Below are 27,415 nucleotides of genomic sequence, written 5' to 3'. Positions count from 1 at the left end.
TCAGGGGAAAAAGGTGTATAAAAAGTTGACAAGACTCACCCTTTCTCTCGCTGGAGAGGTGGGGAGGCTGGCTTTGTAGCAAGTGATGTCTGGGCATGCCAATCTGAGCAAGAGAGCACGTTTGTGCCACTCAAAAGGTGAGTCTATTGCTGTGCTTGAGCAGACTGCTGGTCCAACTCATATACATCCCTTTGCCTTGGCTGACGCTTCAGGAGACAACTGTCTTTATTCCTACAGTGCTTGACACCCCAGTATCTTGCCAGGTAGCTCTCCTATGCTTCCAAAGCTCTACTAACAGTTTTTGTATGTTTTCTAAGCCAAACAGGAGTACTTCTGCCTCCACCACTACCTTCCAAATTCCTCTGTAAAACAGACAATCCGATTCCTTCCTCTTCCCATTTTTAAACACAAAACAGTAATTGTTTCAGGATAAATAACAAGTGTTTCATGCTTGGCAAACTGGCTTTTTTTTTTTCTGGTGTAAATTGCTGCTAGCCTGTTGCCCCCCAAAGACCCCTTTCTCAGCCCCTGCGTATACCCAGCTGTACCCTCAGATCCCCCGTTAGCATTCTCATGGTGTTGCTGTACACTGGAGGTGACAGTGTCCCTGTTGCTGAGGTCACACAGCTTGACATCCTGCTGGTTACTACTGGAAAAGCACCATCATAAGATCACCACCATCACAAATTGTGGCCCACATATCAAATGCCTTCTCCAGCTGGAGCCCCACAGCCAGAGCAGGACAACCGCGCTTCCTTCTAACCAAGGCAGGGCTCTACAGGAGGGTGAAGCACACGAATAAGCAGGGCTGGGGGTGAGGGTAGTACAGCAAATGCATGCGTGTGCATGTTCCGTGATGATCTGGGGGTCTTCCAGCTCTGGGTCTCAGCACGATAGCCATCATCAGGCCACAGAGTAAGAGGCATTGGCATTACGCTCAACAAATTTGCATTAAGAGTGATAACAGAAAATCCAACTGAATTTATAACTTCAGCCAATTCTAAAGACAGAAAGGTTCCTCAACACAACACTAAGTATTTAATTCCCTGATAACAAAGTGAAATAAAGATAGCAGGGAAAAAGCAAGAGCTCACTATCAACGGAAAAGAGAAAGGGACACTGATATTTTAAGGCATTCACCTTTAGGTTATAAGCTGCTTATCTCAGACTGCTACATATGTGGTCTCCTTGGGAACCGAGTCAGACAATAAATCAGCTGTGCCAACATTTATCAGAAGCTCCAACTAGCCAAAAACATCAGCTCTCCTAAGAATGCCAAATCGGTTTTGCAAGATGCAGGGCCAAGCCTGGAGTCACTCTAGAGGCATGCAGCAGGGGTAAGAAATCCTGCTATTAAACTCAAAAGACGTGTTGCTTATATTCCTGTTCCTCATTGCCGTGTCCTCCTGGAGCCGCAGGCTGTGTCAGAAGCTTCAGAGGAAGGCGAGAAGAGGAAAATCAACCTGGCATTGCGTAGGCATGGTTAATGCACACATCAGGACAATGTCTGCGTATCATGTGCCCAGTCAGCCACAAAAATAACCCTACCCATTCTCTCTCAGTTTGAAGCATGTAAGAGATTATTCTTGTCTTAGTCTGAACAGGAGGGGAGCGGGGGGAAGCAATATATGGATAGAGTGGTGGTAGGAATAAAAACAGCTTGAGGAAAGTCAGCAAGATCAGTGTATGAATATTCTCTAACTGCAACTCTCCTGCCAGACACGAGGAAAAAGTCCAGACATTTCACATGTGCAAAAACAAATAAAACAATCTCAACCAAATCTCTCTTTTAAACTGGTGAAAATTTCCTAACCAGTTCCAAAATGTTTAACTGCTTATGTGTAACCAAAAGAATGTCATGGCAGGCGTTCTCGGGGCAAAGACCTCTGTCTCATTTACACAGGGTCTGGCCAGGAATTAGCTAGTGGGAAAGCAATGGCAGCAACACCACTTGGCAAGACTCATTTATCCAGAAATCCTGACCCTGGTGGCATCAGACATATTTTGGTGGGCATGTGATGTGATAACTGACCCATGGACTAGCAGCAAATGTCTTCAGCAGCAGTATCAGGGGAACTGGGTGAAAACAGTGCCCACATTTGCTCATGACACAGCTTTACATGTGGCCCAGAAGAAGAGAAAGAAGTCACCCTTTCCCTTGGACATTGTGACGCGACTCAAGCAATATACGTCTTTTAAAAAAATAATAAGTAAAACAGCTTACACCTGGTCTGGCAACACGCTGGCAACTGTATTTGTCAAGAGTGACAACCACTGACCCCAGTCCAAGCACAGATGTGACGGTACCAGCTCCCTGGCTATCAGAGCCCCACGGGCAACACGTTTTGGAGCACACCTGAGCGCAACCACAGCCAGAAAAGATGGGACTGAGTGGTGCGGTCAGTTGAACCGCAGCCCCCGCACACTCTGAACGCGTCCCTGCCAAGCTGCAGTGCTCATAAGCGAGAAAGCTACACCGCAGCCCCCTCCCTCATCCCAGCGCTTTCAGAGACTGCAAAAACCATTTCCAGCATCCGCCTGCAGCCACGTCTGGAAGGGGAGCAGCAGACTGAGGGGTAATTCCCTGTCACTTGTGGTGAAACCAGAGAGGCCCCCGGAGCAGCAGAGGAGCTGGAGAGGCTTTTCCCTGCCCGGGAGCAGCCTGGCCAGCCAGCTCCAGCCTATTTTATCATCACTGCCAGCGCGTCCGCCGTGCGTGGGTTAATGACAGACCTCGGGCTTTCCGAGCTGATGCACGGCTAAGCCCTCCAGCCACGCCGCCCTGCCTGACCCCCCCACACTGCCCGGGTCCCCCCTGGCACTCCCTGACCCCCCGGCACCGCCCAGGACCCCCACCCTTGGCACTGCCCGACTCCCCCGACATTGCTCGGGATCCCCACCCCAGGCACTGCCTGACCCCCCCAGCACCGCCCGGGTTCCCCCAGCCCCAACACTGCTTAACGCCCCCACACTGGCCGGGTTCCCCTAGCCCCGGCACTACCTGACACACACCCCCCCCCCACTGCCCGGGCCCCTCCAGCCCCGGGCACAGCCTGACCCCCCGCCACTGCCCGGGCCCCTCCAGCCCCGGGCAGTGCCTGACCCCCCCACACTGCCTGACACCCCCCCCCCCCCCACTGCCCAGGCCCCTCCAGCCCCGGGCAGTGCCTGACCCCCCCACACTGCCTGACCTCCCCCACACTGCCCAGGCCCCCCCAGCCCCGGGCACTGCCTGACCCCCCCCCCCCCCCCCCCACTGCCCGGGCCCCCCCAGCCCCGGGCACAGCCGCGCCCCTGCGGCAGCCGGCGCTACGGCGCCACCTGCCGGAGCGCGCGGGGAGCGCGCCCCCCGGGGCTGGATAGACCGTGATTATAATGACCTTTTTTAATTCTTTTTTTTTTTTTTTTAAACCATGATCGTGGGGTAGAAGTATGGCCTGATCGGGCCAGCATCATTCAGTGGCACTTCTGCATGAAACGCAGCCCTGGTATGAGACATTGCCAGGATGGAGCGAAAATTAACAGAAATTTCGAGAAAATTAACAGTCCCTATCAGGCAGGCAATCTAATTTACAAGTTACATCTTTCCCTTTCTACGTGAGTTGCAGCTGAACCTCTTCTGAGCTCATTCTCCATTAGCAAAATAAGAAATGAGGAGAAAAATTAAGTCTGTAGAGTCTCAGAAATGGTTCACTTAAAGTCTTTGCTGAAGTTTTCTTCTGGTTAGTCTTTTGATTTGACTTTACAAACCTTTTTTGCAGCTGTGTTTTGACTTTTGGTAAAGGGCAAATTTTCCATAGCCACAAACAGCTTCAAAATACCGTAACTCCCATTACCTCTCCTTCACTGGCCAAACCAAGATAATCCCTGGAGAATATGATGACTGGGACTTGGCTTCCCATCGGCAAACCTCTTCTCTTGGAATTTGTGCTGAAGTTCAGTGCATACTTACCGGTCTGTTTTCCCTCAGAAGTGCCATCAAGTGAATAGGTAGTGGAGAGCCATTTAAATCCAATTAAGTAACTCCTTACCTATTCCAGACTATCAAAAAGAAAGAAAACAACTATTGAGGGATCATCCAGAGAGAAGGCCTTTAGCAGAGGTAATCATGGGCATCAGGACTTAAGAACATCCAAAATGGTGTTCACAATTTAACAAGCTTTGATTTAAGTTTGCATCCACTCTGCAGCGCTGAGCTTTTCAGGAAACAAGCAATTCTTGGGGACCGTGTGGGAACAGCTACTTAAAACAGTCTTTCCCCACAGCAATTCTACTCCCTTTTTTCTGTCCCCTTCTCTCCCTCAATCACACTGTGCATTTGAGAGGAGAAAAAGGCAATTACCTAGGATGTCAGAAAGGTTGTGCTGTTCTACTGCGTGTCAGGTTGGATACTCGAGCTTATCTTAAATTTCCCAGGTTGGACCGGTCATTGCTGCTGCTTGGCCAAAAGGTTACAAACGGTTCCCAGCGTGACTGCGTCCCAGCAAACACTTACTGTCTGTTCAGGACTTGCTTTCCCCTTGCTCCGCAGAAGAGCTCATTAGTGCCTCAGCCCTTCACCAGGAACACGGAGTCTCCAGAGACCCCAGCCGTTCAGACTGGGAAGAACCTCGAGGGATGAAATCAGGAGCCACCCAGGCTTCTGCCCCTGGAAGTGCCGGTGCTGGACCAGCCGAGACCTCTTCACCCCAGGGCTGCCCAGCACCCTCGGCTGACCAGCTCGGGTCTAAGCCAGCTCACGCTTTACTCCAGTCAGCCCCACAAAAGCAGAATTGTTGAGCTGATTCACTTAGATTTCCTCCGTTAACAAGCAGCCTGCCTGAAGCGAAGCAAAACCGAGTAAATGAGGTGAAGAATGAAGTTTTCAGAGGAGGCAGAGTCAGGTCCCGATCATTAAACTTACGTAGTTTTTAAACATTTCCCAACACTGTCATTGTGTTTCTCTCTCTCTCTCTGGTGACAGACTCTGCTGTTGCTTCACTTGGCTCCAAGCTGAGGTCCAAGACAAAACAACAATAAAATTCTACGTTTAATCTAACACGGCCTCCCAGCAGTACACACTTTGTTGGAACTTATTAACCAGCTCCCAGCTTGTTCCCTGCATAATCAGTTTGTACTTCAAAGTCCCCGCCAGCAGACAGAGCTAAATGGCGGTGTTAAATTCACTCATGTATAAAATTAATTGGTTTTGGGGCAGGACAGTGGATATTGGTTGTCAGAAGTTGGGATATTAGTCGAATGGGGTTGCCCAGGGCTCTGGGGGCCTTTGTAACTTCCCAAGCAATACCTCGTGCTCTTCTACCCTCAATGTGGTCTTTCAAGTGAGGCGGATGGGAAGAACACTGGTGGCTCCCTGCAGCGAATTGTTCAGGAGTACGAGAATTATCCTCGAGTGGAGCAAAAAACTGCGTTAAAGGTGGAGGGAGTGCTCCCGCACTTAGCATAAATGCACGCTTGCAAGATCAAGACACATCAGGCCAGACACCAACTGCTGCTGCAGAAATCCCCCAGCGTTACAATTCCCCTCCAAACCTCTGCAGTGTCAGAGCTGCTCCGCTCTCCATCCCAGCGTGGTTGAGGTGTCCAGCGAGGTGTCTCAAGGCCAGGTTTCCCAAGAGGTTGTAGTCAAGTCTAGGGTTCACCGAGACCCCAGCCTGGCTGCTGGGACTAGCAGGGGATTCTGTTACGCACAAATCACCGGGAGGGAAAACAGCATCTGGCTTATCACCCGCTGAAGCGGCAAGCACAGGTCACATCAGGAGCTGTCCCTTTTCCTCTGCATCTCTGGTTACCTTCTAGGATAATCCTTTCCCAATTAGCTTTTGAGGACATTAAATTTAATTATTTTTAAGTCTCACCATTGAAGCTAACAACCCAAGAGCCTCTGGACCCGTGAGGCATCAGGGGCAGGTTCAAGTCTCCTTGCCTCGCTTGGCTAAACACAAGGGGGTTAGCAGCGATTTTCACATTTCATTTTAATCCAACAGTTAGCTGTAAATCCACCCCCCTCATTGAGGCTGTGCTTGCTCTCACCTTGGTGTGACAGGCATGATGCTTCGTTAAGCCTCGGGGTGGGATTTGATGCCCTGAACTGATACGAATGATCTGCAAGGAGAGCTAACAGCTCTCCGGGTTACGGTCCCAGAACGTGCCAGCCCCAGGCTCCTGCCAGACTCGATGGTGATCTCTCTTTGGTGCTCGATGGTGAGGCAAAAGCTCCTTAGATACAACCAGGCACAGACTGTCTGCTAAACACAAGCAAATACAGGGCTTTGAAAGGCCCATGGCAGAACCGTGTACACGAACCCCCATCTAATTTGGAAACAACGGGACTATGATCAGAGCACGCCCTTTTTCACATTTCTGTTTTGCCAAACAAAACCCTGTAAAACCTCAAACAACGAACTCACAAAAAACCCAAGCATCTGTCCCTCCCGCCCCCCACCTTAAACACGCTCTGTGATTCCCCGTGCTCTCCCACTTCTGCACCCCACTCGGTGTGTGAGTTCCCCTGAAGACGGGAGGCAGAATAGATGTAATTATTTTGTTGCTGCTACAGCAACATCCATATTCTCATGTCCGTACAGAAACCCTAAAGAAAAATCACCCGTTGATGCTTGACCTGCATGTTAATTTGGTTCATTTCCTAGACGACAGCAGCTTGGTGAGACAGGGAGATAAAGTAAAGGCCAATGAAGAAATCCATTGATTTCAGTCTGTGGTTTCCCCACCAGCAGGCTCTCACTACAGACTGTGATTTGCTTGCATGATGAAGTGATAATCCATTACAGCCAAAAAGGCTGGTCCACAGATCATCTGAATTGTAAGTGATAAAACTATGCATTTGGCAGGTTCCAAAATGTCATTATTCTGAAACACGGGGCAACATTTCCCATTTGCAGCAGTGCTAAGTACATCCTCATGGCCTTTCAAATCTGTTGTGCAAATGCATGTGAAAATAGCTTTTAAGAGATGCCTTGGCAATTAGCACTGCACATGCAGGGAAGAGTCAGAGACAAAGCAGTTGTCTGGTAATGTTAAAAGGTGGTTTTGGAGGCACACAAACCAGACTGCCACAGACTAATCCAACCCTCGACTAAAATAATCCCTTCAATCTATGATCTGCCTAAAAAATAAGAGTTATGCTCCTGCCACGGCTTTTACCTTCATCAGGCACTTAGAGGCACCAAGTCAGATACTTCTTAATATCAATTTCTGAGGAGGGGGCAGAGTCATTTCTATTCCGTGCTGCTGGAATACCTTATCGGACAGTCGGTATGGAGTGAAACAAGTTGCTTTTATAAGAGCTGGATTGTTGGCTTTACCATCAAAGCAACCAACCGTTCTTAATCACAACTGCTGTCTCCCCAGAGAAGTCCTGGTCTACAAGGAGCTCTTCAAAACCGGATGGACCATTTTCCTACTTCATAGACCAAAACTACCAGTTTCTGCCAGTTCTTCACAAGAGCCCAAAAGGAATCAGAAGTTGAACGTCAGGTTAAAAAAAAATTAAAATTGAGATGCAGAGGAATATCCAGATGTTTACCTGTGGATCCCTGGGAGGTTTAAACCTGATCTCCCATTGGGTTGAATAATCCCCTGAGCACTGGAGTGCACACACCTGAGTTAGATGACAAACACCCCCACCTCTAACGCTAACATTAGTGGGCGTAATCCTAAATTCTCACCACAACAAGCATCCATCCAACATCCCAGATGCTGGGGAATGGTGTCCGTGGGGTCTTCAAACCCACGCAGGGCAGAACAACAGGGACAACACGGCTGTGCACTGCGCTGCAGCTGGGTGCAGAATACGTCCCGCAGAGCCTGCCCCGGCCGCAGCACACCCTGCTGCACCGGCCCTTCCGTGCTGCGGCCACGGGCCCGGGCTGCCCGATCTGACCCGGCCAGCCGTCCCCCGGGCGGGCGGTACGTTCTGTGCAGCCGCTGTACTTTATCACCTTCCCCTCAGACACCCCACATCGGGAGAGGATTAAACAGCATTAACTGCCTTCCCGAAGGCTCCCGTCCTGCTGCTCTGCCTGCCAGAGAACCGAGACGAGAGCAGTTTGAGGATTAACTACCCTTGTCCTAACCAAAGAGGTGGTGGGTGGCTGTTAATGAAGCTGCAAGGCTCACCACGCTCGTGCAAGCCCTCCAAGCTGGTGCCCGTTTCCAAACAAGACCTGGCTGTGGTGCTGGCAGCGCCGCAGCCTCGGGCAGGGCGGGTTGGTGGGTGGGGGAAGGACTCCCCGGTGGGGTGTCACCTCTCACCAAACCTGCTGCTGTTATCCGAAGGGCTGAAGCTGCATCTCCCAGTTCACACCAGGAAAGTCTGCTCCCCCGGGTCACAGCCAGAACAGATCTCGGGCAGCATCTCCTTCGGTGTGCAGAGCTGGGTGCTCTCCAGCCCCCAGGTCTGGGACCTCCACCCCGGCAATTCCTGCGACAGCGGGGATCGTCAGAGCACGGTAACGAACCATGGACGCCTGAGAATCAAGAGCTACAGCAAGAAACTGCCAAACAAAGCCATCATCCCAGCATTACAGCTCCATCAACACTACAAGGATCTTCTGCCCACAGCCATTTAATTAGGAGAAGCAGACAGCATATTTAGAGCACAGCTTTCTGCTTCGTTTGCAAGAACCGCAGCACAGGGAGGAGGCAGATCATTAGGGCTACGTTTCCTAGGAGATTTTCACACACTAAGATGGGGGGAAAAAAAAAAACCCACCACATTTCATGCAAGCTGAAGGTAGTAATTCCACTGGCACTTCTGATCTGTTAAGATGTCGAGCTAAACTACTAGTGAAACTACAATAATGTGCTTTAATTGGGCTTATTTTGTCCTATTCTCCACATACACAAAAAAGCAGCAAGAAAAGGAAAGAAGTTGCTCAAACAGCTTAAGAGAAGCAGCGTCTCTCATAGCAGTACTTCTAGTGGCAAGAACTTGTCTCTTAGCATCTTAAAGTCCCTTAGATGGACAATTCAAGAGCTTTCAGGGTAATAACGTCAGGCAGGTAAGAAATACCCAGTGTTTTAATTGAACGATACAGGCTGACCTCAGTGCTGGTCCCACCACAGCAGCTGCACGATCCCAGGGAAGTTTCCCCGTAGTGGGCATAACCCGGGCCTGACTATCAAACAGGCAAGAACAACCTTTAATCCTGAAGCCTTGAACTTTGCTTCAGCCGTGAGAGTACAGATCACTGCAGACGTTTTCCCTGTGATTCATCATCTTCTAATATATTGTCCTGAAACAGCTGCTCCTCTCCTTTCATAATCCTGATCGATGCCTCTCTGACCTGGAAGGCAATGGCTTCCGAGTAACTGCACCTTTGCCATCAGGCCAGAAGGGGAACAGTAGACAAAGCAGACCTGAGGTCACGGAGAGGTTCTTGTTCACTTCCCCCCTGTACTGAGATTTCCAGTTAAACGTATCTTAATCCTTCCTCTTCGCCTGCACCAAGGGGGAGGGAGGAGGGCAAGAGAAGCCGTTCCCCTCCCAGCCCAGAGCAGGCTGCCCCCAGCACCCCCGGGGCAGGGACACTCGTGCAACCCCGATTTCAGCTGCAGATGCTGGAAGGCGACGTGGGCTGGAGCGGCTGTCGGTGCTGATGCCCGAAGCAGCCCAAGCACCCGCCCCGCCGTGAGCCGCCTGCGGGGCCAGCTCTGCCAGCCCGGCCCCACGCAGAGCTGTCCCCACGCAGAGCTGTCCCCACGCAGAGCTGTCCCCACGCAGAGCTGTCCCCACGCAGAGCTGTCCCCACGCAGAGCTGTCCCCACGCAGCTGCGCTTGGGACCGGAGCCTGGCCGTTATCCGTGCGACCAATGCAAAATTTCCTAGCAAGGCGTTTATTAAAAATAACACAAAACATCTCATCTCTATAGGCTGTAGGCCCTGAAAATCCCACGCACAGATCAGACCTCCACTGTATAAAGCAAAATACAGGACTTTAAGACAGCACCTTTCCCAGCCTGGCCGCGGTGCGACTGCCGCCTCAGTGGGACTTCTGACCCGGGCGAATTCTCCAGTCCCCGCTGCCCGCCAGGCCGCTGTTAACCGCCTTGTCTGTCTGTCCACGCCAGAGCTAACAGACATACATTTTCCCCACAGCAGCCTGTCACGAGAGGACAAGAAAAAGCCATTTGTTTCCAGCCTTGAGATGTAATTTTGGTTTTTTATTGATTTTAAGGTTGTAAATGCTCTGGCTGTGTCTGGTTTTTAAATGCTAATGATGATAACAGCAAAAGGAGATGAGGGAGCGGGGAAGGAAATTGAAGCATTTCACAGCTACCAAAGTCTTTAAACATCCCTGGCTATACAAGGAAGCCAACAGGGAGAACGTAAGGATGATAAACAAGTAATTTGCTATCTCGAAGATGCCTGTAGCTTCAATTTTTCCTCTGGCAGTTGCCTCTACTTAAGCAGACTGTTTCCACACATATGGATCAAATGAAAAGACACAGCAAAACAACAAGGAAAAAGTAAACTGTAATAGAGTTATCAGCTGCAATAACACCCCAGGACTGAATTTATTTTATGCAACACAAATCCCCTGGTGCTGTTCACCAGCCTGCAAGGCATTTCGGGATCACCTTGCAGACCGTGCCAGGGGGAGGAGGCTGGTCCAAACCCCACCGGTGCAGGCTGGCTTGCCTCCGTGGGGTTGGGGGGGGGCCATGCGCTTCTGGGCATGGTTTTGGGAGACTCGGGGTGTTTGGGTGGGCAGGGCTGTCCCCAAACAGCAGAGACACCGGGCGCAGCGTGAAGGACGAAGGGAGCGATGCTCTGAGGCAAGCTGGGCTGGGTCAAAGTCACAGCTCGGACACAGCACCTCCAGGGACGGCAGCTCAGCCCCCCCGGTTTATGTTCAAGGCAATGTTTTTAAGCACTGATACTTTAAAGTTTAGTTCTTTAATGCAACGCTGTCAGCTTTTGTTACTCTGCTTGCCAATTTTTACAGCTTCACATGGATTTTCCATTAAAATCAAAACTGCTTGTTCTGCCTAGCAGTGTCCCTAACAGGCACCGCTTTGGTGCATTTGCCATGTGTTTAGCATATTTATTTATGCACCCAGACATGCTCTCTAATATTAAGCAGCATCAGAGATTTTAATTAAATGGAAAAAACAAATCCGAATGCGGGAAAGGGGGGAGGAGAAGGGGAGGCTGACTGACACATCTGGCTTATAATTACCTTAAAATTATAGAAGCTGCTGTCTTAGTTCCCAGAGCTGTATGACAGATATTGCTGCCCAATTATACAGCAGAGTTTTCTCTCTCCGGAGGGTAGTGGGAGTCACAGCACGAGTGTTGAACCAGGTGTCCGTTTAGAGACAGTTTCATATTTTGGGGCATTTCACATGGTATCAGGAGGGACCAGGGCTGTGCTAAATCCTTCAGCACTCCCGGTAACGGGTGCAATCACATGCTCTGTTTGATGACCACACTGCAGAGAAATTTGTGACAGACATGGTCACTTGTCTGAGAACTCTTCCCAAATATTGCAAGCAGCAAAAATCAAATTATATCAAGTTTTTGGCTTCCAAACTCCCCAAGTCCGAGAAAACAAAGGACAATCCTACATGGAGTTAAGTCAGTGGCAAGAGTGAGCTAGGCTTTTAAAGGTCCTGAAGTCTTTAAGAACTGGAAAGTCTCAGCAGTTTATATTTTCAGGGGGTGGAAGTCATTCATGGCTTAATTTTGACAGAGTTGGCATTAAAAGTAGCTTTAGATACCAGGAACTCCCAGCCGCCATTCCCCAGTCTTTCCAAGGAGATGATCCCAAGCTGCTATAAAGCGGTTGCCACACCATTAATTTTATAGCATCTGAACCAGTGCAAAATGACCAAATCTTGCTTTTTCCTGACCTGAACCACAAGAGGCATTTCAGTGATTACATGCTAAAGACAGAAGACAGACCAAGTATGCTTTGTGCTGTCAGCAATATAAGTTTAACACCATTGCATACCACAAATAAAACATTTATGTTGAAAAGTGAGCCAAAGCAGCATTTAAACCCAAGCCAACAACTTTTATTTATTTATTTAACCAACAAGCTACCCACAAAGCAAAGTAACCAGCTGCTGTGCCAAATGATTTAGCAATCACAGACCCTCTGCCGCTGAGCTCTACAGTAAAAGAGCACAGGACACCAGCTGGTAATAGAAACAGCATTTTACGTGCTATGCTTCACAGCGTATTGATGCTACCAGCTGCCAAAAATCAGCTACGTAATACAGTGTTACCTTGACAAACAAAATGTGGAGAGCTTAGAAATCTGGTTACGTGGTCCCATACCTCAGCATCACACCCAGAGGGAAGGGCGCAAACACAGACCTTCTGACAGCAGCGTTCTCAGTGTTCCAGGGCTCAGGTCACCCTGCGGCACCAATAACCAGCAGCGCAGAGCCCTAAGGTCACCCCCGATACCGCACAGCCTCCCTCCGCCGGGCACACAAACCACATGGCACAAAAAAGGGGCACAACCAGAAACCAGCAGCCCCCAACCTCTGCTCCCCCAGGGCTTGGCTTATGGGAAATGGCCTAAATAGCTGCAGCTGGGGCGGGGCAGGGCGGGGCAGGGCTTCCCCGGGCACAGCTGGGCACAGCTGGGCCATCACCTCCCAGGGGCTCCCAGAGCACTGAACAAACCAGCACCATGCTTGGCGAGTAATTCCTGAGCTGCTTAGTTGGAGAACCCAGCTATGGTTTTGCTGAAGCACGTACAGCCTGGCAGTACTGGTGATGTGTCAAAATGTTCAGGAAACTCATGGAAGAAAATGAGTTTATTTTTTAATCCATCTGCTTGAAAAATTTCCTTGCTGTGATAATCTCTCTCTGTAAAGAAAATTAATTTCTATTTTCCAAGGATCATTTTTCTTTTGAGAATTAGCTTCACTTTCCTCTAAGTGCCATTGCAGAAGTATTCTCCCCACAACTAAACTTAGGTAAATCTGGAGTAAAAGCTCTAACTCTAAAGGAATTGATCCCAAATCAAACTGGTGCCAGTGAAAGCCTCAAAATGCTTTAAATGTTTCTTTCTCTCTGCAGAATCTGCCCCTCCGTCTCTGTCTTCATCTTAGCTTTCCATTGCCTTGTAGATTTTTGCACTACCCTCTATTAATCTTCCAGAAAATCAGCTGTCTGATCACAAATACAGAAAATTACATTATTCCCTGAAATACCTTCCTATCTCTAATTCCAGCACCTCAGCCAGGCATTTTCCTGTGATGGGTACTTTATATCCGCAGGGTCTCTTATAAGGATGAATGTCTTTTAATTAGATACAAACTGCGCTCATTTATGGTTATTAGAGGTGATCTGCAAATCTTTATTCAGCAAATAACAGCCTTCTTACAGGCCACTTAATTGTAATATCACAGCCAGCGAGCCAGAGCAGCCTCTGCAAGCAGCACAGCCCGTGTCGGGCAGACAAGCGCTGGGAAGAAGCCCGTGTCGGTGCGTTTCTTTTGTTTGCTGTCGCCAGCTTTCCCCAGTAGAAAAGGAAAAAACGTTGGCAATAGATGGGTGGCTTTATTTCTTATTGACATAATTCAATCGCCAGTAGGGGAAATACAAAGCCTTAATGTTGCAAAACAAAAGTGAAATTGTGTGCGTGTACACGTATGTTTGTGTACATATGCGATGAAAACATTTTGCAATCACTCACCGTGTGGGAAGGCACAGCGAAGGCTCAAAGAGAGCGGGAAGATCCGGAGAAGAGGCAGGCGAGCAGGTGCCCGAGCTGCCGGCCCCGTGCTCAGCCGCAGCTCGGCCGAGGCGGGCGAGACGTGGGCGCGTTCCAGCTGTTGTCCCATCTGCATTTCCAGCCAGGCAATTTACAGTGTGTTTGTCCTTTGACTGAGGGTGTTTCTGTTGCCCATCGCCCTTCCTCTGGCTCACACCATTGCGTAAAGTCTGCAACTGCTGGGGCCTCTTCAGCTCACTTCTCCCCACCAGCTTTTCCTTCCCCATGAATTTTTTCCAGTTTCTGGGCAGATGAGAGATGGGGCAAATATTGATGACCCGAGGCAGAGGCTGCTCTGCGGATGAGCAGGATCCTGCTCCCCACCTTCGGGGTGGTTTTCTGTCAGATGGAGTAAAGTGACAGCGTTTAGCTGAGGACTAAGCAGGCAGACTCGGGCTTTGGCCATGTCTCAGGGATAACCTCCATCCCCTCCCTGCACAGAAGGAAAGGCAGAGCAGATCAAAACAGGCAGCCTCAGGACGTGCTGCCAGTAAAGGATGTTTCCACCGACTTTGCTGCGGGGCTGAGACCCAGCTGCACAAAGCCAATGGACCTCTGACTCCTGCTGCTCCGGTGGACCCGCACCCCCTTGTCCCCCCATGCCCAGGCTCTCGGGACAGAGGCTTCTTCTGCTGGGCCAGGAGGAGCCAAGGGCGGAGATTCGGGGGGGTCTGACTAGCAGGGACAGTGCAACTCGGGGGCAGAGCGTCCCCTGACACGCTGCAGAAGAGGGGATGCAGGGGACGAGGACAGGAGGATTCCCAGCCTTCGGCTCTTGCCCAGAAATTGCAGTTGGTAAAAGCCACTGGCCAAGCCCAGGGATTGCAGCTCCCAGGAGGAGGAACCGGCTCCCACCTGCCCGCGGCACAGCGCAGCGGCAGAGCCAGCGCGGGGGAGCCCGGAGGGGAGCTGCCAGGCTATAAAACCCAGACCCAGGCAGCAGCGTTCACACACACGCAGCGACCGAGAGCCACCGCTGGCAGACGGCCGCCCCGCTTCCCGCAGACACACGGACACTCGGACACCGCTCACCTGACTTTTACTGTTCTTGGAATGAAAAGGCCAAAGAGATGCAGCCTCTGTAGCCCTTTCTGTTACTTTTGCTGCACTAGAAAGAAGCAACAAAGAGGACTCCCCTTCCGCCTTCAATTTACCAGCGCAGGGGGGAGAGAGGACGCGCAAGACGAGCAGTCCAGGGAGAAACAGGGATTTGGGAATGTTTAGTGCAGACGAGAGAAGGATCAAGGACTGAACCAGGGGCTCTTGCACCGTTTTGCTTATTGGGAATATTTGCAGAGAGCAGCTCAGCCAGAAAGGGGAATTGCAGCCGCACAGCACAGGATTAGCATGATGTTGAGCTGCACAAGGGAGAGGAGGTGACAACCTGCACCGGTGGTGGGGACCGCAGGAGAGGCATGAGCTGGTGCAGCGGTGCTCGGGGGCAGCACTGACCCCGAGAGCTCAGCCCCGGGGGGCAAGGAAGGGTTTAACAGGCCGTCAGAGACGAGCATTATAGCTGCCTGGGCTCCTGCAGAGCTTCCCAAAGGGATGGAGCCAGGCTGGGGCTGGAACAGCACTCATCGCAGCCAGCCTGGGCACGGCCAGGGGCTGCTGAGCCCCCAGACCCTGGCAGGGGACCCCAACCTGACCCTCTTGCACACCCGGGATGAGGAGCTGGCCAAGGCAGAGATCGGGGTGCTGGCCACCATCCTGGCTATAGCGACTGTAGGCAACGTGGGGGTGCTGCTGGCAATGTACCGCCTGAGGAAGAAGATGAGCCGGATGCATCTCTTCATCTTGCACCTGGGGCTGACCGACCTGGGTGTTGCGCTCTTCCAGGTGCTGCCGCAGATGATTTGGGAGGTGACGTACCGCTTCTTGGGGCCAGACCCACTCTGCAGGGCAGTCAAGTACCTGCAGGTGCTGAGCATGTTCGCCTCCACCTACATGCTCATCGTGATGACGCTGGACCGCTACATGGCCGTGTGCCACCCACTGCGCACCCTGCAGCAGCCCAGCCGCCAGGCCTACGTGATGATCGGGGCTACGTGGCTGCTCAGCTGCCTGCTCAGCCTGCCCCAGATCTTCATCTTCTCCCTGCGGGAGGTGCGCCAGGGCTCGGGGGTGCTGGACTGCTGGGCAGACTTCAGGTACCCGTGGGGAGCCCGAGCCTACATCACCTGGACCACACTGTGCATCTTCATCCTGCCCGTGGGCATCCTCACCGTCTGCTACAGCCTCATCTGCTACGAGATCTGCAAGAACCTCAAGGGCAAGACCCAGAGCAGTGCCCCCAGCACGGGGGAGCCTGCAGTGGCTGCCCCTCCTGCTCCCTGCTCCTCCGAGAAGAGCGGGCAATGCCCCAGCGGGCAGCCCTCACGGGTGAGCAGCGTGCGCACCATCTCCCGTGCCAAGATCCGCACGGTGAAGATGACTTTTGTCATCGTGGTGGCCTACGTCGTCTGCTGGGCGCCGTTTTTCAGCATGCAGATGTGGTCGGTGTGGGACGAGGATGCTCCTGATGATGGTGAGTAGTGGTGGGGATGCTGGGCTGCAGCCCAGAGCAGGCGCCGAGCCCTGGGCACCTGAGGCGCACAGCACGCCCGTTGCATTTTTAACAAACAAGAACTGTCTGTTATTTTGTCATTTTAAAAATCGTGGGGAAGGCTACGGATTTGCTCCCTAGTAGTAGTTATAAAAAACTGTTTGCAGAGTCAAATCATTGCTTTCACCAGAAAAACCACTGAAAAGCAAGGGCTTCTGACCATCACCTGTAGGGACATGCAAAGATGTTGCGGGAACATCTTTGCCATGTGTGTCTCTTCCCCCATGTGGGAACTTGCTTCAGGAGCTGCTGTGTTTGGTATGTGACTGCAGGGGGGGTTTTAACTGTGCCTGCTGCTCCCATCCTCAGCCGGGACTGCCCCGCGGAGCAGCCGTGCTGCTGGAGCAGGTTCTTTGCATGCAGCGTCGAGTGCTGCTGAGGCTTTTGCTGAGCTGCGGAGGTTTCAGAAGAGGATTTCTGCTTTTGTAGGTTGACTTTTTCCTGTAAATTTTCAGTAGCTCTCCTAGCCTGTGCGTGGGTAGAAGGAACTTTATCCAAGATTGAAAGGCCTCTGGGAGATGCAACCAGGCTGAAGGAAGGTCCAAAAGCTGCGGGGTCTCATCTCCCAGCACTGTCCCTGAGGACGTGCTCCAGCACATCCCTATTACTGCACAGCACCCATCTGCAAGCCTCAGCCAAGGGTAGAGCCCAGCTCTGCCTGCCATGCTGCAAAACTCTCCTACCCAAAGAAATGCCAGTCAGATGGGATGGGAATGGGAGAAAGGACATGTGCCCGAGCCAAAGAGAGCCCCCAAGGTCCTGCCCATTGCACGCTGGGACCCTGCCCAGACCATGCCCAGCCTGGTGGATGTTTAAGCTCCCTCCCTTGCCTTCCCAGAGTCCACCAACGTGGCTTTCACCATCACCATGCTGCTGGCCAGCCTCAGCAGCTGCTGCAACCCCTGGATTTACATGTTCTTCAGCGGGCATCTGCTCCAGGACGCAGCACGCTGCCTGTCCTGCTGGGGCAGTCCTCGGCGCGGGCTGCGGAGACAGGCCTCCACCGGGAGCCTCTGCAGCAGGAAAACCACCATCCTGAGCCACAGCCACCACGCCAGCCCCGCCGGCCTCCCCCTGCGCGGGGGCAGCACCAAGGACTTCTACCCACCCTGCGAGGAGGTGGTGACCGAGTCAGGCACGCTCTAGGCTGCGGCTGTGGCCGGTCCCCAGGCACATCCCTCCACCAGATGTGACACCACGAACATTATCACTGTGGAGATGTCTCTCCCCACCTGGTAGCATCTCATTCTGCAGAAAGCTGGGTGCTTAACCCCGAAAGCATCACTGTCCGTCTTGTCCCTGTGTGCTTGCTACTGTGCACACTGCATCTGCTGTGTGCATCGGGGAAGATGGACAGAGCCCCATCAGCCGTTGCCCGACCACAGCATCCACCTCCCTCATATGTTAGGAAGCCTCTCACTGCCCGGCTGCTCTCCTCCGGGAACCCCTCACAGCCCAGGTATCAGCCGGGGGTTGCTGCACCAGCGTGTCTTCCTGGAGGGACTCGCGCTTTGGGTGTTTAAGAGATGGCAGCAAAGCAGCCTGAGCACAGCAGGAGGCAACGTGGCGACATCTGCTCGAGAGCTCCCTGCAAGCAAGTTCCTCATCTCCACCCTCGGGGCTTTGCCGGCCGAGCAGCAAAGGCAGACGCGGCTTTCCCACGCCCTGGGGCACAGCGCGCTCTCCCCGCTGCCCTGCGTGGATTTGCCCTCCGCTGACAGGCAGCTCTGGAGCCAGAGCCCCTGCCCACCTCCCCGGGGACGGGGCTGCCGCAAAAGCCACGGGGCAGAAATGTCCCCTCCCGTTGTGCACAGCGGCGTTGCGCTGCGCTGCTGCAAGCATCCGAAATGCAGCACTGACACCGACGAGCTGCTCGCAGGAACCCTGGCCCAGCTCCAGCTTGCCCAGGCAGATCCTGCCTCCCTCCGTGCCCCAGCACTTTCCATCAGGTTGACTCGCAGCCCCCAGCCTGTGCAGGGCTGCTCCGCGCTGTTCGACAGCTGCTGCATCCCATTAAAGAGCTGCTTTCAAATTGCTGATGATTTTGTCTTATTTAGCAGAGATCAGAGTGCCGAAACCACCCAGGGCTCGGGAATGGCTTCAGGGTGCTTTGGAGACAGAGGAGGGGCGGCCGGCAGCAGGGAACGGGCCATGGCCTTGCAGTCCCAGCCTGGCCCCTGCCCTTCCCCCTGCATGTTGTGGGTCTCTCAGAAGCTGTTTTGTTTAAGAAGAAAGCATGAGTAAGAGCAGGAGCATCCATTTGCTCTGGGAGTCAAGCCCAAAAGCTACCGACGGAGGATGTACAAGTGCCTCAGAGAGCAAGGTACTGAATCCCTGCAAGCAAGGTATGTTATTCTCTGTTATCACAGGCTAAATCTGTAAAAGTAAGACATTAAGAGTAAAGTATTTTGAAATCTTAAATTATTTTCACTTTTTAATCACCAAGCATTTGAATCATTTTTTCCAGAAACTCCCACTAGCCGGTTTTGACTTCATCTCCAGTTCCATAAACCCAGCTCTCCTGACCTTTGGCAACATTTCCCAGAAATTGTTTGGTTTTTTTCAACATTTTCCTTCATGTGCCCTTCAAATTGGGCCAGATCTGCACAACAAGGACATAAAACCAGGAGTACCCGACCTCAGAGTCCTCCCCAGGATCAATACCAAATCAATTGTCTCACAACCTTTCATTAAAGCACATCGCTGCTGAGCCAATTTAAAATGCACTTGGGGCAGCTCCATCCCTGGAAAAGGGGGGCTGCAGCTCCGTCAGCCTAGCAGAGCTCCCAGCTATTGCACAGTTCCCCTTCCCCAGCACTTTGAAAGTTGATTTCTTGAAAAACCATAGGTAACAAACCGCAGAGTGATGGGAGGGAACCGGTCCCCATTCGCAGCGGCGATTTGCTGCAGCAGAACGAGGACGGCGAGCCCCAGCCGCGGGCAGGGCTGGCCGGGCACCGGCTCTCCGAGACCTCGGGAGCATGAAGGTGACCTGACACATGTAATCACTGACGAGCAGGGGAAGCAGCACCTCTGAGAAGATAACAGCCTTCCCAGCACGTTCAGTTCACAATCCCAAGCTTATCTCTGCAAGCTGGAGAGCCCCCAGCTCAGTTTTGTTAGAGAAAATTGCAGTGCTCTGAGTCCCCTGGGAATTAAACCAATACTTCAGGAAAACGTGAAACACGGTGTCAGACCATGGGGGGGGCAGTGGCATGTGCCCCAGCGCAGGGCACCGACCCCCCCCAAAGCCCTGCTGGCTCCACTGGGCTGGGGGGAGGCCGACTCCTGCACCCAGGGCATTTGGTGCAGGGACAAAGCAGGAAAAGCAAAAGGTGGGAGACGGGGAATATCATCCCTCCCCACAAGACACAGAGGGATTTGACTTGCCTACGCTCACATGGAGACCTGTGGTCCAGTCCCATGTCCCTCACAGCCCAGAGGGACCAGCGGCCAGCCCAGATCCTCCAGCTGAGGAGCGGGGCTATAAATCCCCTGGGAAGCCCTCGGCCGTTTGCCAGCTGGGCTGACGACTACGGCTTCCAGCTGGGGGAGGGAACTCCCCGGCGGGGCCACCCTCCTTCCCTGGCCCCGGCATCCCCCCGATGCCGGGGGTCAAGCTGCCCGAGCGGCCACCCCAGCCCCAGCGACAGGGACTTGGGAAGATTCTGAGCATCAGAGGAAAAGGGGTGCAGGGGAGGGTGAAGAATCCGGGCTCGTCGGGCAGCGAGGGCAAAGCCGGTGGAGGAACTGTATTTAAAAGGATTTTATGACAGCGATCAGCAAAGAAAGCATGGTTCTGAGGAGATGCCAGCCAGTTCGGATGGGTATTTTGAAGACCGCTGCATTTCCCTCCCCAAACTACATCCCATTTTGAGGGGCGGGGGGATGTTTCATTTGTTTTCATGAAATGAGAAAAAGGGCCGTCACACAAAACTGGAGAGCACATTTCAGCCTGGGTAGGAGGAACGCTTCCCTGCGCCATCCCCCGCTCAGCAGCCTTCAGGAACAGTGATGCATTTCAGTAAAATACCAAGCAAATTGTATTGGCGGGTTAGAGTGTTACAAGGAATAAAAGCTGGCAGGCGTCAGCCCGTGCCAGGCGCTGACCGAGGCGAGGGGAGGGGGAAGCCCTGGTCGCGCGGCTGCCGGGGGCTTCGGGCATCTCCCCGTCCCGGTGGCGGTCTGACCTGAACCCCCGCCAGCAGCATCCCGGGAGTCAGAGCTTCACCTCGGTGTACTCGATGGACTTGGATGCCACGGGGCTGGAGCAGGGCCAGAAATCCACTTTCCTCTTCTTCAGGTCCACGTTGACGTAGTCTGCCCCAGTCTTCATGTTCTCGTAGTCCCCGGCGGAGCCTGGCCCGCAGCCTTTCCCCGGGAAGACCAGGGAGGTGTAATTGAGGTTTTCTTCTGAGCGAGGGCCCTGGAGAAGCAGACACAAACCCCAGGTCGGGCACCAGCATCCACCCGGGGCGGCTTTGCCCTTGAACCCACACGAAGGCGGGCAGCCGTTCGAGGTGCCCGGCTTGTGCCCAGGGATCTCCCCAGCCCCTGGGCATGCTTCCCTCTAACGGGGAACGTTCCGAATGGCAGGTGACAACCATCACCCCAGCCTCACTGCCGGTATTTCAATTCGGTTCGATGCATTTGCCCCCCCGTTGCTGCTCTGTGGGTCTCAAGCCGGGCAGGAGCCGCGCGGACGCGGCGCCGGCACCTCCGCTGCTGCGGCTGTGGTTGCTTTTGGCAAAGGGTCTCTGCTCGCGGCCGTACCTGCGGGCTGCAAGGGCTGCTGTCCGAGTCCTCCGAGGTCTCTGAAGACGTGTCGCTGCTCCCTTAAAAACAGGAAACATTACCACCTCCATCGCTACTTCGGGGGTTAAAAGAAAAAATAATCAGGGAGAAAAAGCAAATGCACTCGAGAGTGAAAATTTAAAATCCAAAAAGCATCAGTGCGATCCCTCCCCTCTTCATCCCCCCGCCCGTGGGCAACCGGGCAGAGAAAGCCCAGAGGAGGCAGGAGGCAACGGGAATTGCGAGCGGCTGTGGCGCCTGCCCTTCGCCCGCCGCTTGCTCCCTCTGCCACCCCAAGGCCGGCCCGCGAGGGTCTCCACAGCTGGTCAAGGAAGAGAGTATTGCACAAATGCAATACCATACGTCTATATTCACGTCCCAGGACAAAACCCCGTTGCCGTAGGATCCCCTTACCCGCGTAGGCTGGTCTTTGCACCCCTTCCCCTCCCGCCGAAGAGGTCGGAGGCTGTTGGGGCTGTGCCGCGGGGCTGCTGCTCGCCTGCTTGCCGCAGGAATGGCTGGCTGCAACCGAGAGGGGAGTTAGCTCCCTGCTCCAGCCCGAGACGCTGGCTGTGTCCACTGCACCCCCACACACCATGGGCCCCCACCCGCTCCCCGAGCCCCAGCACTGCCCCACAGCAGAGCCAGTTCAGCGCAAGCCGCTGGCATGGCAATTATTATTATTATGTATTGGAGCGGGCAAATATCTATCAATTCAATTACTGAGATGATTAAGTGCGTGCCCTGTTCACCCACGATGAAAGATTCCAGCGTTAAATCACACCATCAGGGCCTCTTCCCGTGCAAGTTCGAAATTAGTTCGACCCACGGGGCCAAGCAGAGCTTGTTTATGCACAAATGTGGGCAGCAGTTTTGCGTGAAAGATTTTCCTGTTGGAAATTGTAGCTTCGTCTGAATTAATATTTTGCAAATTGACTCTGATGGTATTTTTCCACCACTTTACTAACAAAAGCAATAAAAGAAAATGTTTTTGACACAACAAAAGGCTGTATAACCCTGTCCGATCCTGCCCACACCACTTGGAGCTGCTCACAGCGGCTGTCGGGGCAGCCCCCCCCCGGCCGCAGCCGGGCCCCCGGCACAGCGCGGCGATGCTGGTGGGTAATCCCTGCCCTGCCCCCTCCCGGCCCACGCCGGTGCCCGGCCCGCCCGGGGGTCTGGCGGGTCCCTGGGGGTCCCTGCTCCCGCACTCCCCCCGCGTGGGCTCCGGTCGCTCCCCAGAGCAGGAGCGAGAACCAGACCCAGACCAAGGACTCGGTTGTGCTTTACAAACCGGGGGATGTCGAAGCTTTGGGCAATGACTTTCACTTCTGAACCGGACGATTGGGAGCGAGAATGAGGAACACAAAGGTAAAGCCAACAAGACAGTAAATTACCTATTTTCCTGCTGAGCATGATGTAAAGTATCAGCAAGAGGAGAGCGTATAGGATCAAGGTGACAGCTGAGATGGCAACAAGCACCCACCTGAACAGGAGAAAAATATTTCATCTAAGTGCAAGAAATAACCAAATTATTTTAAATCTTTCAGGTACTGTTTGGCTGCCATTGCTTCAAAGCGTGCTTTAGACCAAGGTTTGCTGGTACAGTTTTTGGTTTTGCTTTTTGACTTTAAGGCAATGAGCCCAAAAATCTGGGGCTTCATTTTCAAAAATGACTGGTGCTCCTTGCACTTCATTTTTGGGTGCCTGTCTTAAGAAGGGTTTTCGAAAGCCGCGTTGCCAGCGGGGATGCGCAGTGCTTGCTGGAAGAGAGAAGTCACAACTATGGCTCCCGCCAAATCACAAGCCCTTTCCGAGACTCGCGCCTGGGTGTCTGCCAAACGCGGCCGTCCAAGACAACATTGCCCCCAGCGCAGCAAAAAGCAGGCGCGGCGTCACCCGCGACGGGGGCTGCAGCATCCCCGCGCTCCGCCGCTGCTCCCGGACCCCCGGCACGGCATCCCCGCAGCCGGAGCCCGGCCAAGCGAGGTCAGAGAAACCGAGCAGAAAGGTGCCCCGTGGCAGCGGTTATCCCTCCATCTTAGAGCATCTCCCTGGCGGCAGGAGGGCTGCAAAGGGCTGCAAAGGGCTCTGGCCCGCGGCGTTGCACTCACCACTCGCAAGTGCTCATCCTCCCCGCGAGGCGTCTCGGCGTCGGTGCGATGCCCGGCGAAGCGCTGGAGGTCTCGGGATGGGGGGGACAGAGAAAGGCAGCCCTGGTGGCAATGAACCAAAATGGTCCCATTGAGCTTCACGCTGCTCCACATCAACTGCAGATCAGGCTCGGCACTTGAAAGCAGCGGTCTGACATTGCAGGGGTAAAATAGAGGTACGCAGCCGTCCCCCTGCGCGAGGCCCTTACTGTACGTGCGATTCCTTCTCGTACGCGCCCCTTACACAGCCACAGGCTCTCCCTGCCGTTATCATTGAGCTTAATGGTTTCGTACACTGCCGCCTCGGTCATATCTGATACTTGGCTGGAGCTTCTGGGCTCCACCGCGGCGCTGATAATAACAAGAACTGACATTTATTTTTCTTGCTTTAATCTGCTCTTGTGTTTCTTTTTTTTTTAATCCACAAAAAATATTTGATAACTATAATCTGGAAAAAAAGACCCTTAGAAGAAAGTCACCAAACGAAGGCTACGGGTTTGGTGTCGGGCTCTTGCTTGGGTCAAGATCCAGCCAGAAAGGTCAGGGGCCCTTCAACACCTCTGCACTTGAAACACCTCGGATTTAATTTTAGGTGAGCGCTTAAATCCTGTTGAAGGTAAGGGGACTTAAGGCACATAATTAGAAAACACACACGCCTGAACTGGACCTCTTGGCTTGGGACTTCTGGCCATAATATTAAAGAGATTTATAATAAAAGATGGCAATTGGAGGCATTCATTTTGTGAGCTTTCACTTGCAAAAAAGCACTTTAAATTTTCACTCAATGCCTCTATACTTACTGTTTATAAATGGCTAACATAGGGAGGTTATCTTCAACTAAAGCTTTGATATGATGATTAAAAGAGCCATAATAATATGATTGATAGACTGATAGATAGATTGATAGAGCAAAGGCATTATCCATCCTATGGATCAGATTCTATAATTTCCTCTATGACACATTTCTAAGAGTGATTCATCAAAAGCTTTTCCGATAGCCTCACCAATCTCCTGCGAAATTCCACTTACCCAAACAGTTTGGCAACTGCCAAGCTAAAAGTCCTTTTCCTGCTGGAATTTTCCCCCTCCCTTATTGAACTGATCTGTCCCCAAATATCCTTCTCAAATGGCTGTCATTCTCAAATGGCTCATTTCCTATTGTGGGGCAGGAGAGGCTGCTGCAGCAGATAACAATCTGAGAACTGAGCTGTTCAAAAGGAAATTGCAAAATAAGACCCAAATCCAAATATCAGTAGCAGGCAGCTTCTTTGCTGAGATGGGGTACGGCGAGATTGAAGAGGTGATACGCATATGCGTATTGAAATAATCTATGTTGAAGATAACAGCTAGTAAGATGCTGGCAGCACATGTACTTTTTTGGTGTATCAGGTAACTTGCTGTGAGCCTCCCTCCCTCCAGCCCCCAGGATATTAACCCTTTCTCAAGCAAGATGCCCTAATGAAATCAAGGCTTGTAAAGAGCTCCTACACGGCTGGTTAGCACGCAGTGAATTCAAGACGTCTATGCTCAATTTAAAGGTAAGCAAAATCACGGGAATGCCTCAAATTATTTTAATTCCATTTGAGTCAGGCCTTGCTGCCCCAAGTTAAGGCTAAAGCTCCGGCTGGCAGTGACGCCCGCCCGCAGGCATCCCTCCGATACGGACCACAAACCCAGCTCTTGTCCTGATCTACGACCCCCCTGCTTTCCGAGGCAGGGCATGCAACGGCCGGTGCAGTGCAATACCCAGTAGCGTTTTACCTGGAGGACCAGAGCTTTCCGCACCTTCCCTTTCCCGCAGGACTGGGGCAGCCGGGGCCTTGGAGGGAGCCCCTTGGAGGAGATTAAGGACGTTTCGGCAGCATTTTCGGTGGCCGTGCAGCCGCAGGGGTCCAGCAGCGCAGAAGCGCTCGCTGGCTCAGTGCCGGATGCGGTCTCGCTCTACCCCGATGGCAATGGCAAGAACGAGCCCACACGAGGTTCCATGACGCTCCCCCTCTGTCAACTGGCTCATTTAAATATATTTGGGTGTTTCTCTGCTGTTCTGCAGCCGCTTCTGCTCTGGGGCTGGGGACGCTGTATCCCCCTGGGCTGTTCTCCCTCTTGCTGCGTCTTCCAGCAGCTTCGTGCTAAAACGCAGCTGAGCTTTGGTGGAGCAAAGCGGTCCCCGAGGGCAGAGAGCTCTGCCCAGCAGCAGTGGAGCCGGCTCAGCCCTGAGCAATTCAGCTGCCACCCAAAAAGTGCTCTGGGTGCTTCCAAGTAACAGTCTTCTATAGGGGTAAAACATTTTAAATCGTAAGGGACATGGTCCCAGAGCCTGGCATGGCTTGGTGTCTGCGGGGGGTGAAGGGGTCGCCACCTGCCCATTTTCTGGAAAAGTTTTCTGGTCAGTACTAACTTGTGGTATCACTTAATAACGGCGGGGTGCAAACGGCAGACTGGCAGACCCACTCTCGTCAGTTCGCAGCAGATTTGGGGAGCGCTGGGCCACCGCTCCGTGGGAACTGATTCTGCAGCTCTCACACTGAGACAGCGTTTTGGTGCTGGAGATGCCCCGCAGCAGCCCGACCTCTCTTGCGCTTCTTCCTTGGCAGGAGATGGGCAGGGACCCCCCTTCTCGCGGGGTCCCTGACTGCTGGGGATGGTGCCCACTGGCGTTTAAACACCTCCATCACCCCCACAGCAACCCTTTCCCGGGGAAACAACATCCTAGCATCTCAGGGAATCCCCCCGGACCTTCTAAAGGCAAAGAGAAGACCAGCTCCAGAGAAACTCTACGTACCCTCAGCTGCCCAGGAGCAGCACCGTGAGTTGGGGTCCCCTGCCAGGTCCCCGCCGTGGGTCAGTCACTGCCCACATTTCCCCCCCGTCCCCCGGGACCGCAGGGACCACGCCGTCCATCAGCTCCGTCACAGGGGGATTTTAGTCCTGCTTTACCCACGGCTTCTGTGCCACGGGTGAATATTTAACGGAAGCTTGCTTGTTTTTGTTTATTTTTTTTAAAAAGTGGGGCTTTGCTATTGCAGGGTTTCACTTTTTCAAGTGCTCAGCGATGTATAAACAGATTAACAGGTGGAAGAAGTATTTGATAAACAGAAAAAAGGCTTTTCAGAAAATGCTACTTGGGTACGATTTGAATCAGTCAGAGCTAATCGTGGAAGTGGCTAAACTAAAGGAAATATAAAAAAAGAACACAGATAACATATTTTTAGCCTGAAAGCAGGTTTCTTAAAATGAGTAAAGTGCCGTTCGCTAAGCCAGCAAGAGGCATGTTTTCTGCACAAGGTGCATAACCTATTTCTAACGTATCTGAGGGCACGTATGTAAAGCTGGCTGGGGTAAAATACACTTTATGACCGCTGCTGCCTGGCAGTAATACAGGACTATATATAGGCCACATATTACTTACAAGACCTGGGATGTTCCAGTAGCTGGCAGTCACGTTTTATTACATTTCTACTGAACGTAAGCGCTTTTCCTACTGTTTTATTAACAAGACGGACTCAAAGGCCCCCAGTCTTATGAATAACTCTGCATGTTTTGCTCCGTCAATCTGGGCTCTCTCCACCACATCAGGGGGTGCCGTAAAGGCAGCACCGACACCCCGGCGCAGGCAGACGGGCAGCGCCAGGCAGGGACCCCGCCACGGCGAGGGGCACGGGCTATTGAAAGTGGTGCAGCTCCCCCGGCACCGTATGCACTGTATTTCAAACATGGAGAAATACATATGCATGAAAGTGCATATGAAGCAAAGCCTTTTCTCCCAATTTTCTGGAGAAATACGGCCGAGCCTTGCTTTGGCTCCCAAAAGAAAGAGAAAAATACTATTTTGTTAGACTTGAAATAATCTTTTGATTTGCCTTTAAGAGTTTGGGTTTTAAAATTACTTTTAAAATAACTAAATAAAAGTAGAAATAGATTTGCTTAACTTCAAAAATTTCTAAATGAAAGGTTTGGCCTCTTTATTTCTTTAATCTTCATATTTTAATGCTGAATCTACTGTCACGAGTTTGCAGATTATTATGATGCAATTGGGGATCTTTTCCACTATATAAACTATTTTGCTTAAAGTATTTGGCTTGTCTGGGCTACAGCTCACACTCACG

At 52.4% G+C, this 27,415-nt stretch overlaps 2 protein-coding genes across 4 annotated transcripts; one reads left to right on the top strand and one right to left on the bottom strand.

Moving 5' to 3' along the window:
• Positions 1–13,698: 13,698 nt before the first annotated feature.
• RHEX (regulator of hemoglobinization and erythroid cell expansion) lies at positions 13,699–25,225 on the bottom strand. 3 transcript variants are annotated; one of them, XM_075174180.1, is made up of 6 exons: positions 23,271–24,054; positions 22,554–22,642; positions 21,571–21,678; positions 21,136–21,197; positions 20,594–20,788; positions 13,699–14,096 (listed from the first exon to the last, which is right to left on the bottom strand). In XM_075174180.1, exons 1-6 carry the CDS (start codon positions 23,399–23,401, stop codon positions 13,953–13,955), a joined length of 729 nt encoding a protein of 242 aa, XP_075030281.1. In that variant the 5' UTR covers positions 23,402–24,054; the 3' UTR covers positions 13,699–13,952. The 3 variants fall into 3 exon arrangements, with proteins under 3 accessions (XP_075030281.1, XP_075030279.1, XP_075030280.1); XM_075174178.1 differs by lacking the exon at positions 13,699–14,096 and adding an exon at positions 25,071–25,225 and having other exon boundaries at positions 18,350–20,788; positions 23,271–23,372; XM_075174179.1 differs by lacking the exon at positions 13,699–14,096 and adding an exon at positions 24,339–24,772 and having other exon boundaries at positions 18,350–20,788; positions 23,271–23,372.
• AVPR1B (arginine vasopressin receptor 1B) lies at positions 15,181–17,508 on the top strand. The gene is made up of 2 exons (XM_075174087.1): positions 15,181–16,284; positions 17,201–17,508. Exons 1-2 carry the CDS (start codon positions 15,306–15,308, stop codon positions 17,506–17,508), a joined length of 1,287 nt encoding a protein of 428 aa, XP_075030188.1. The 5' UTR covers positions 15,181–15,305.
• Positions 25,226–27,415: the final 2,190 nt, after the last annotated feature.

This window comes from Calonectris borealis, chromosome 26 (genome assembly GCF_964195595.1).
Source record: "Calonectris borealis chromosome 26, bCalBor7.hap1.2, whole genome shotgun sequence".
NCBI lineage: Eukaryota > Metazoa > Chordata > Aves > Procellariiformes > Procellariidae > Calonectris > Calonectris borealis.
The sequence above is the reverse complement of the archived record's forward strand: the minus strand, read 5'-3'. Positions and strand labels throughout refer to the sequence as shown.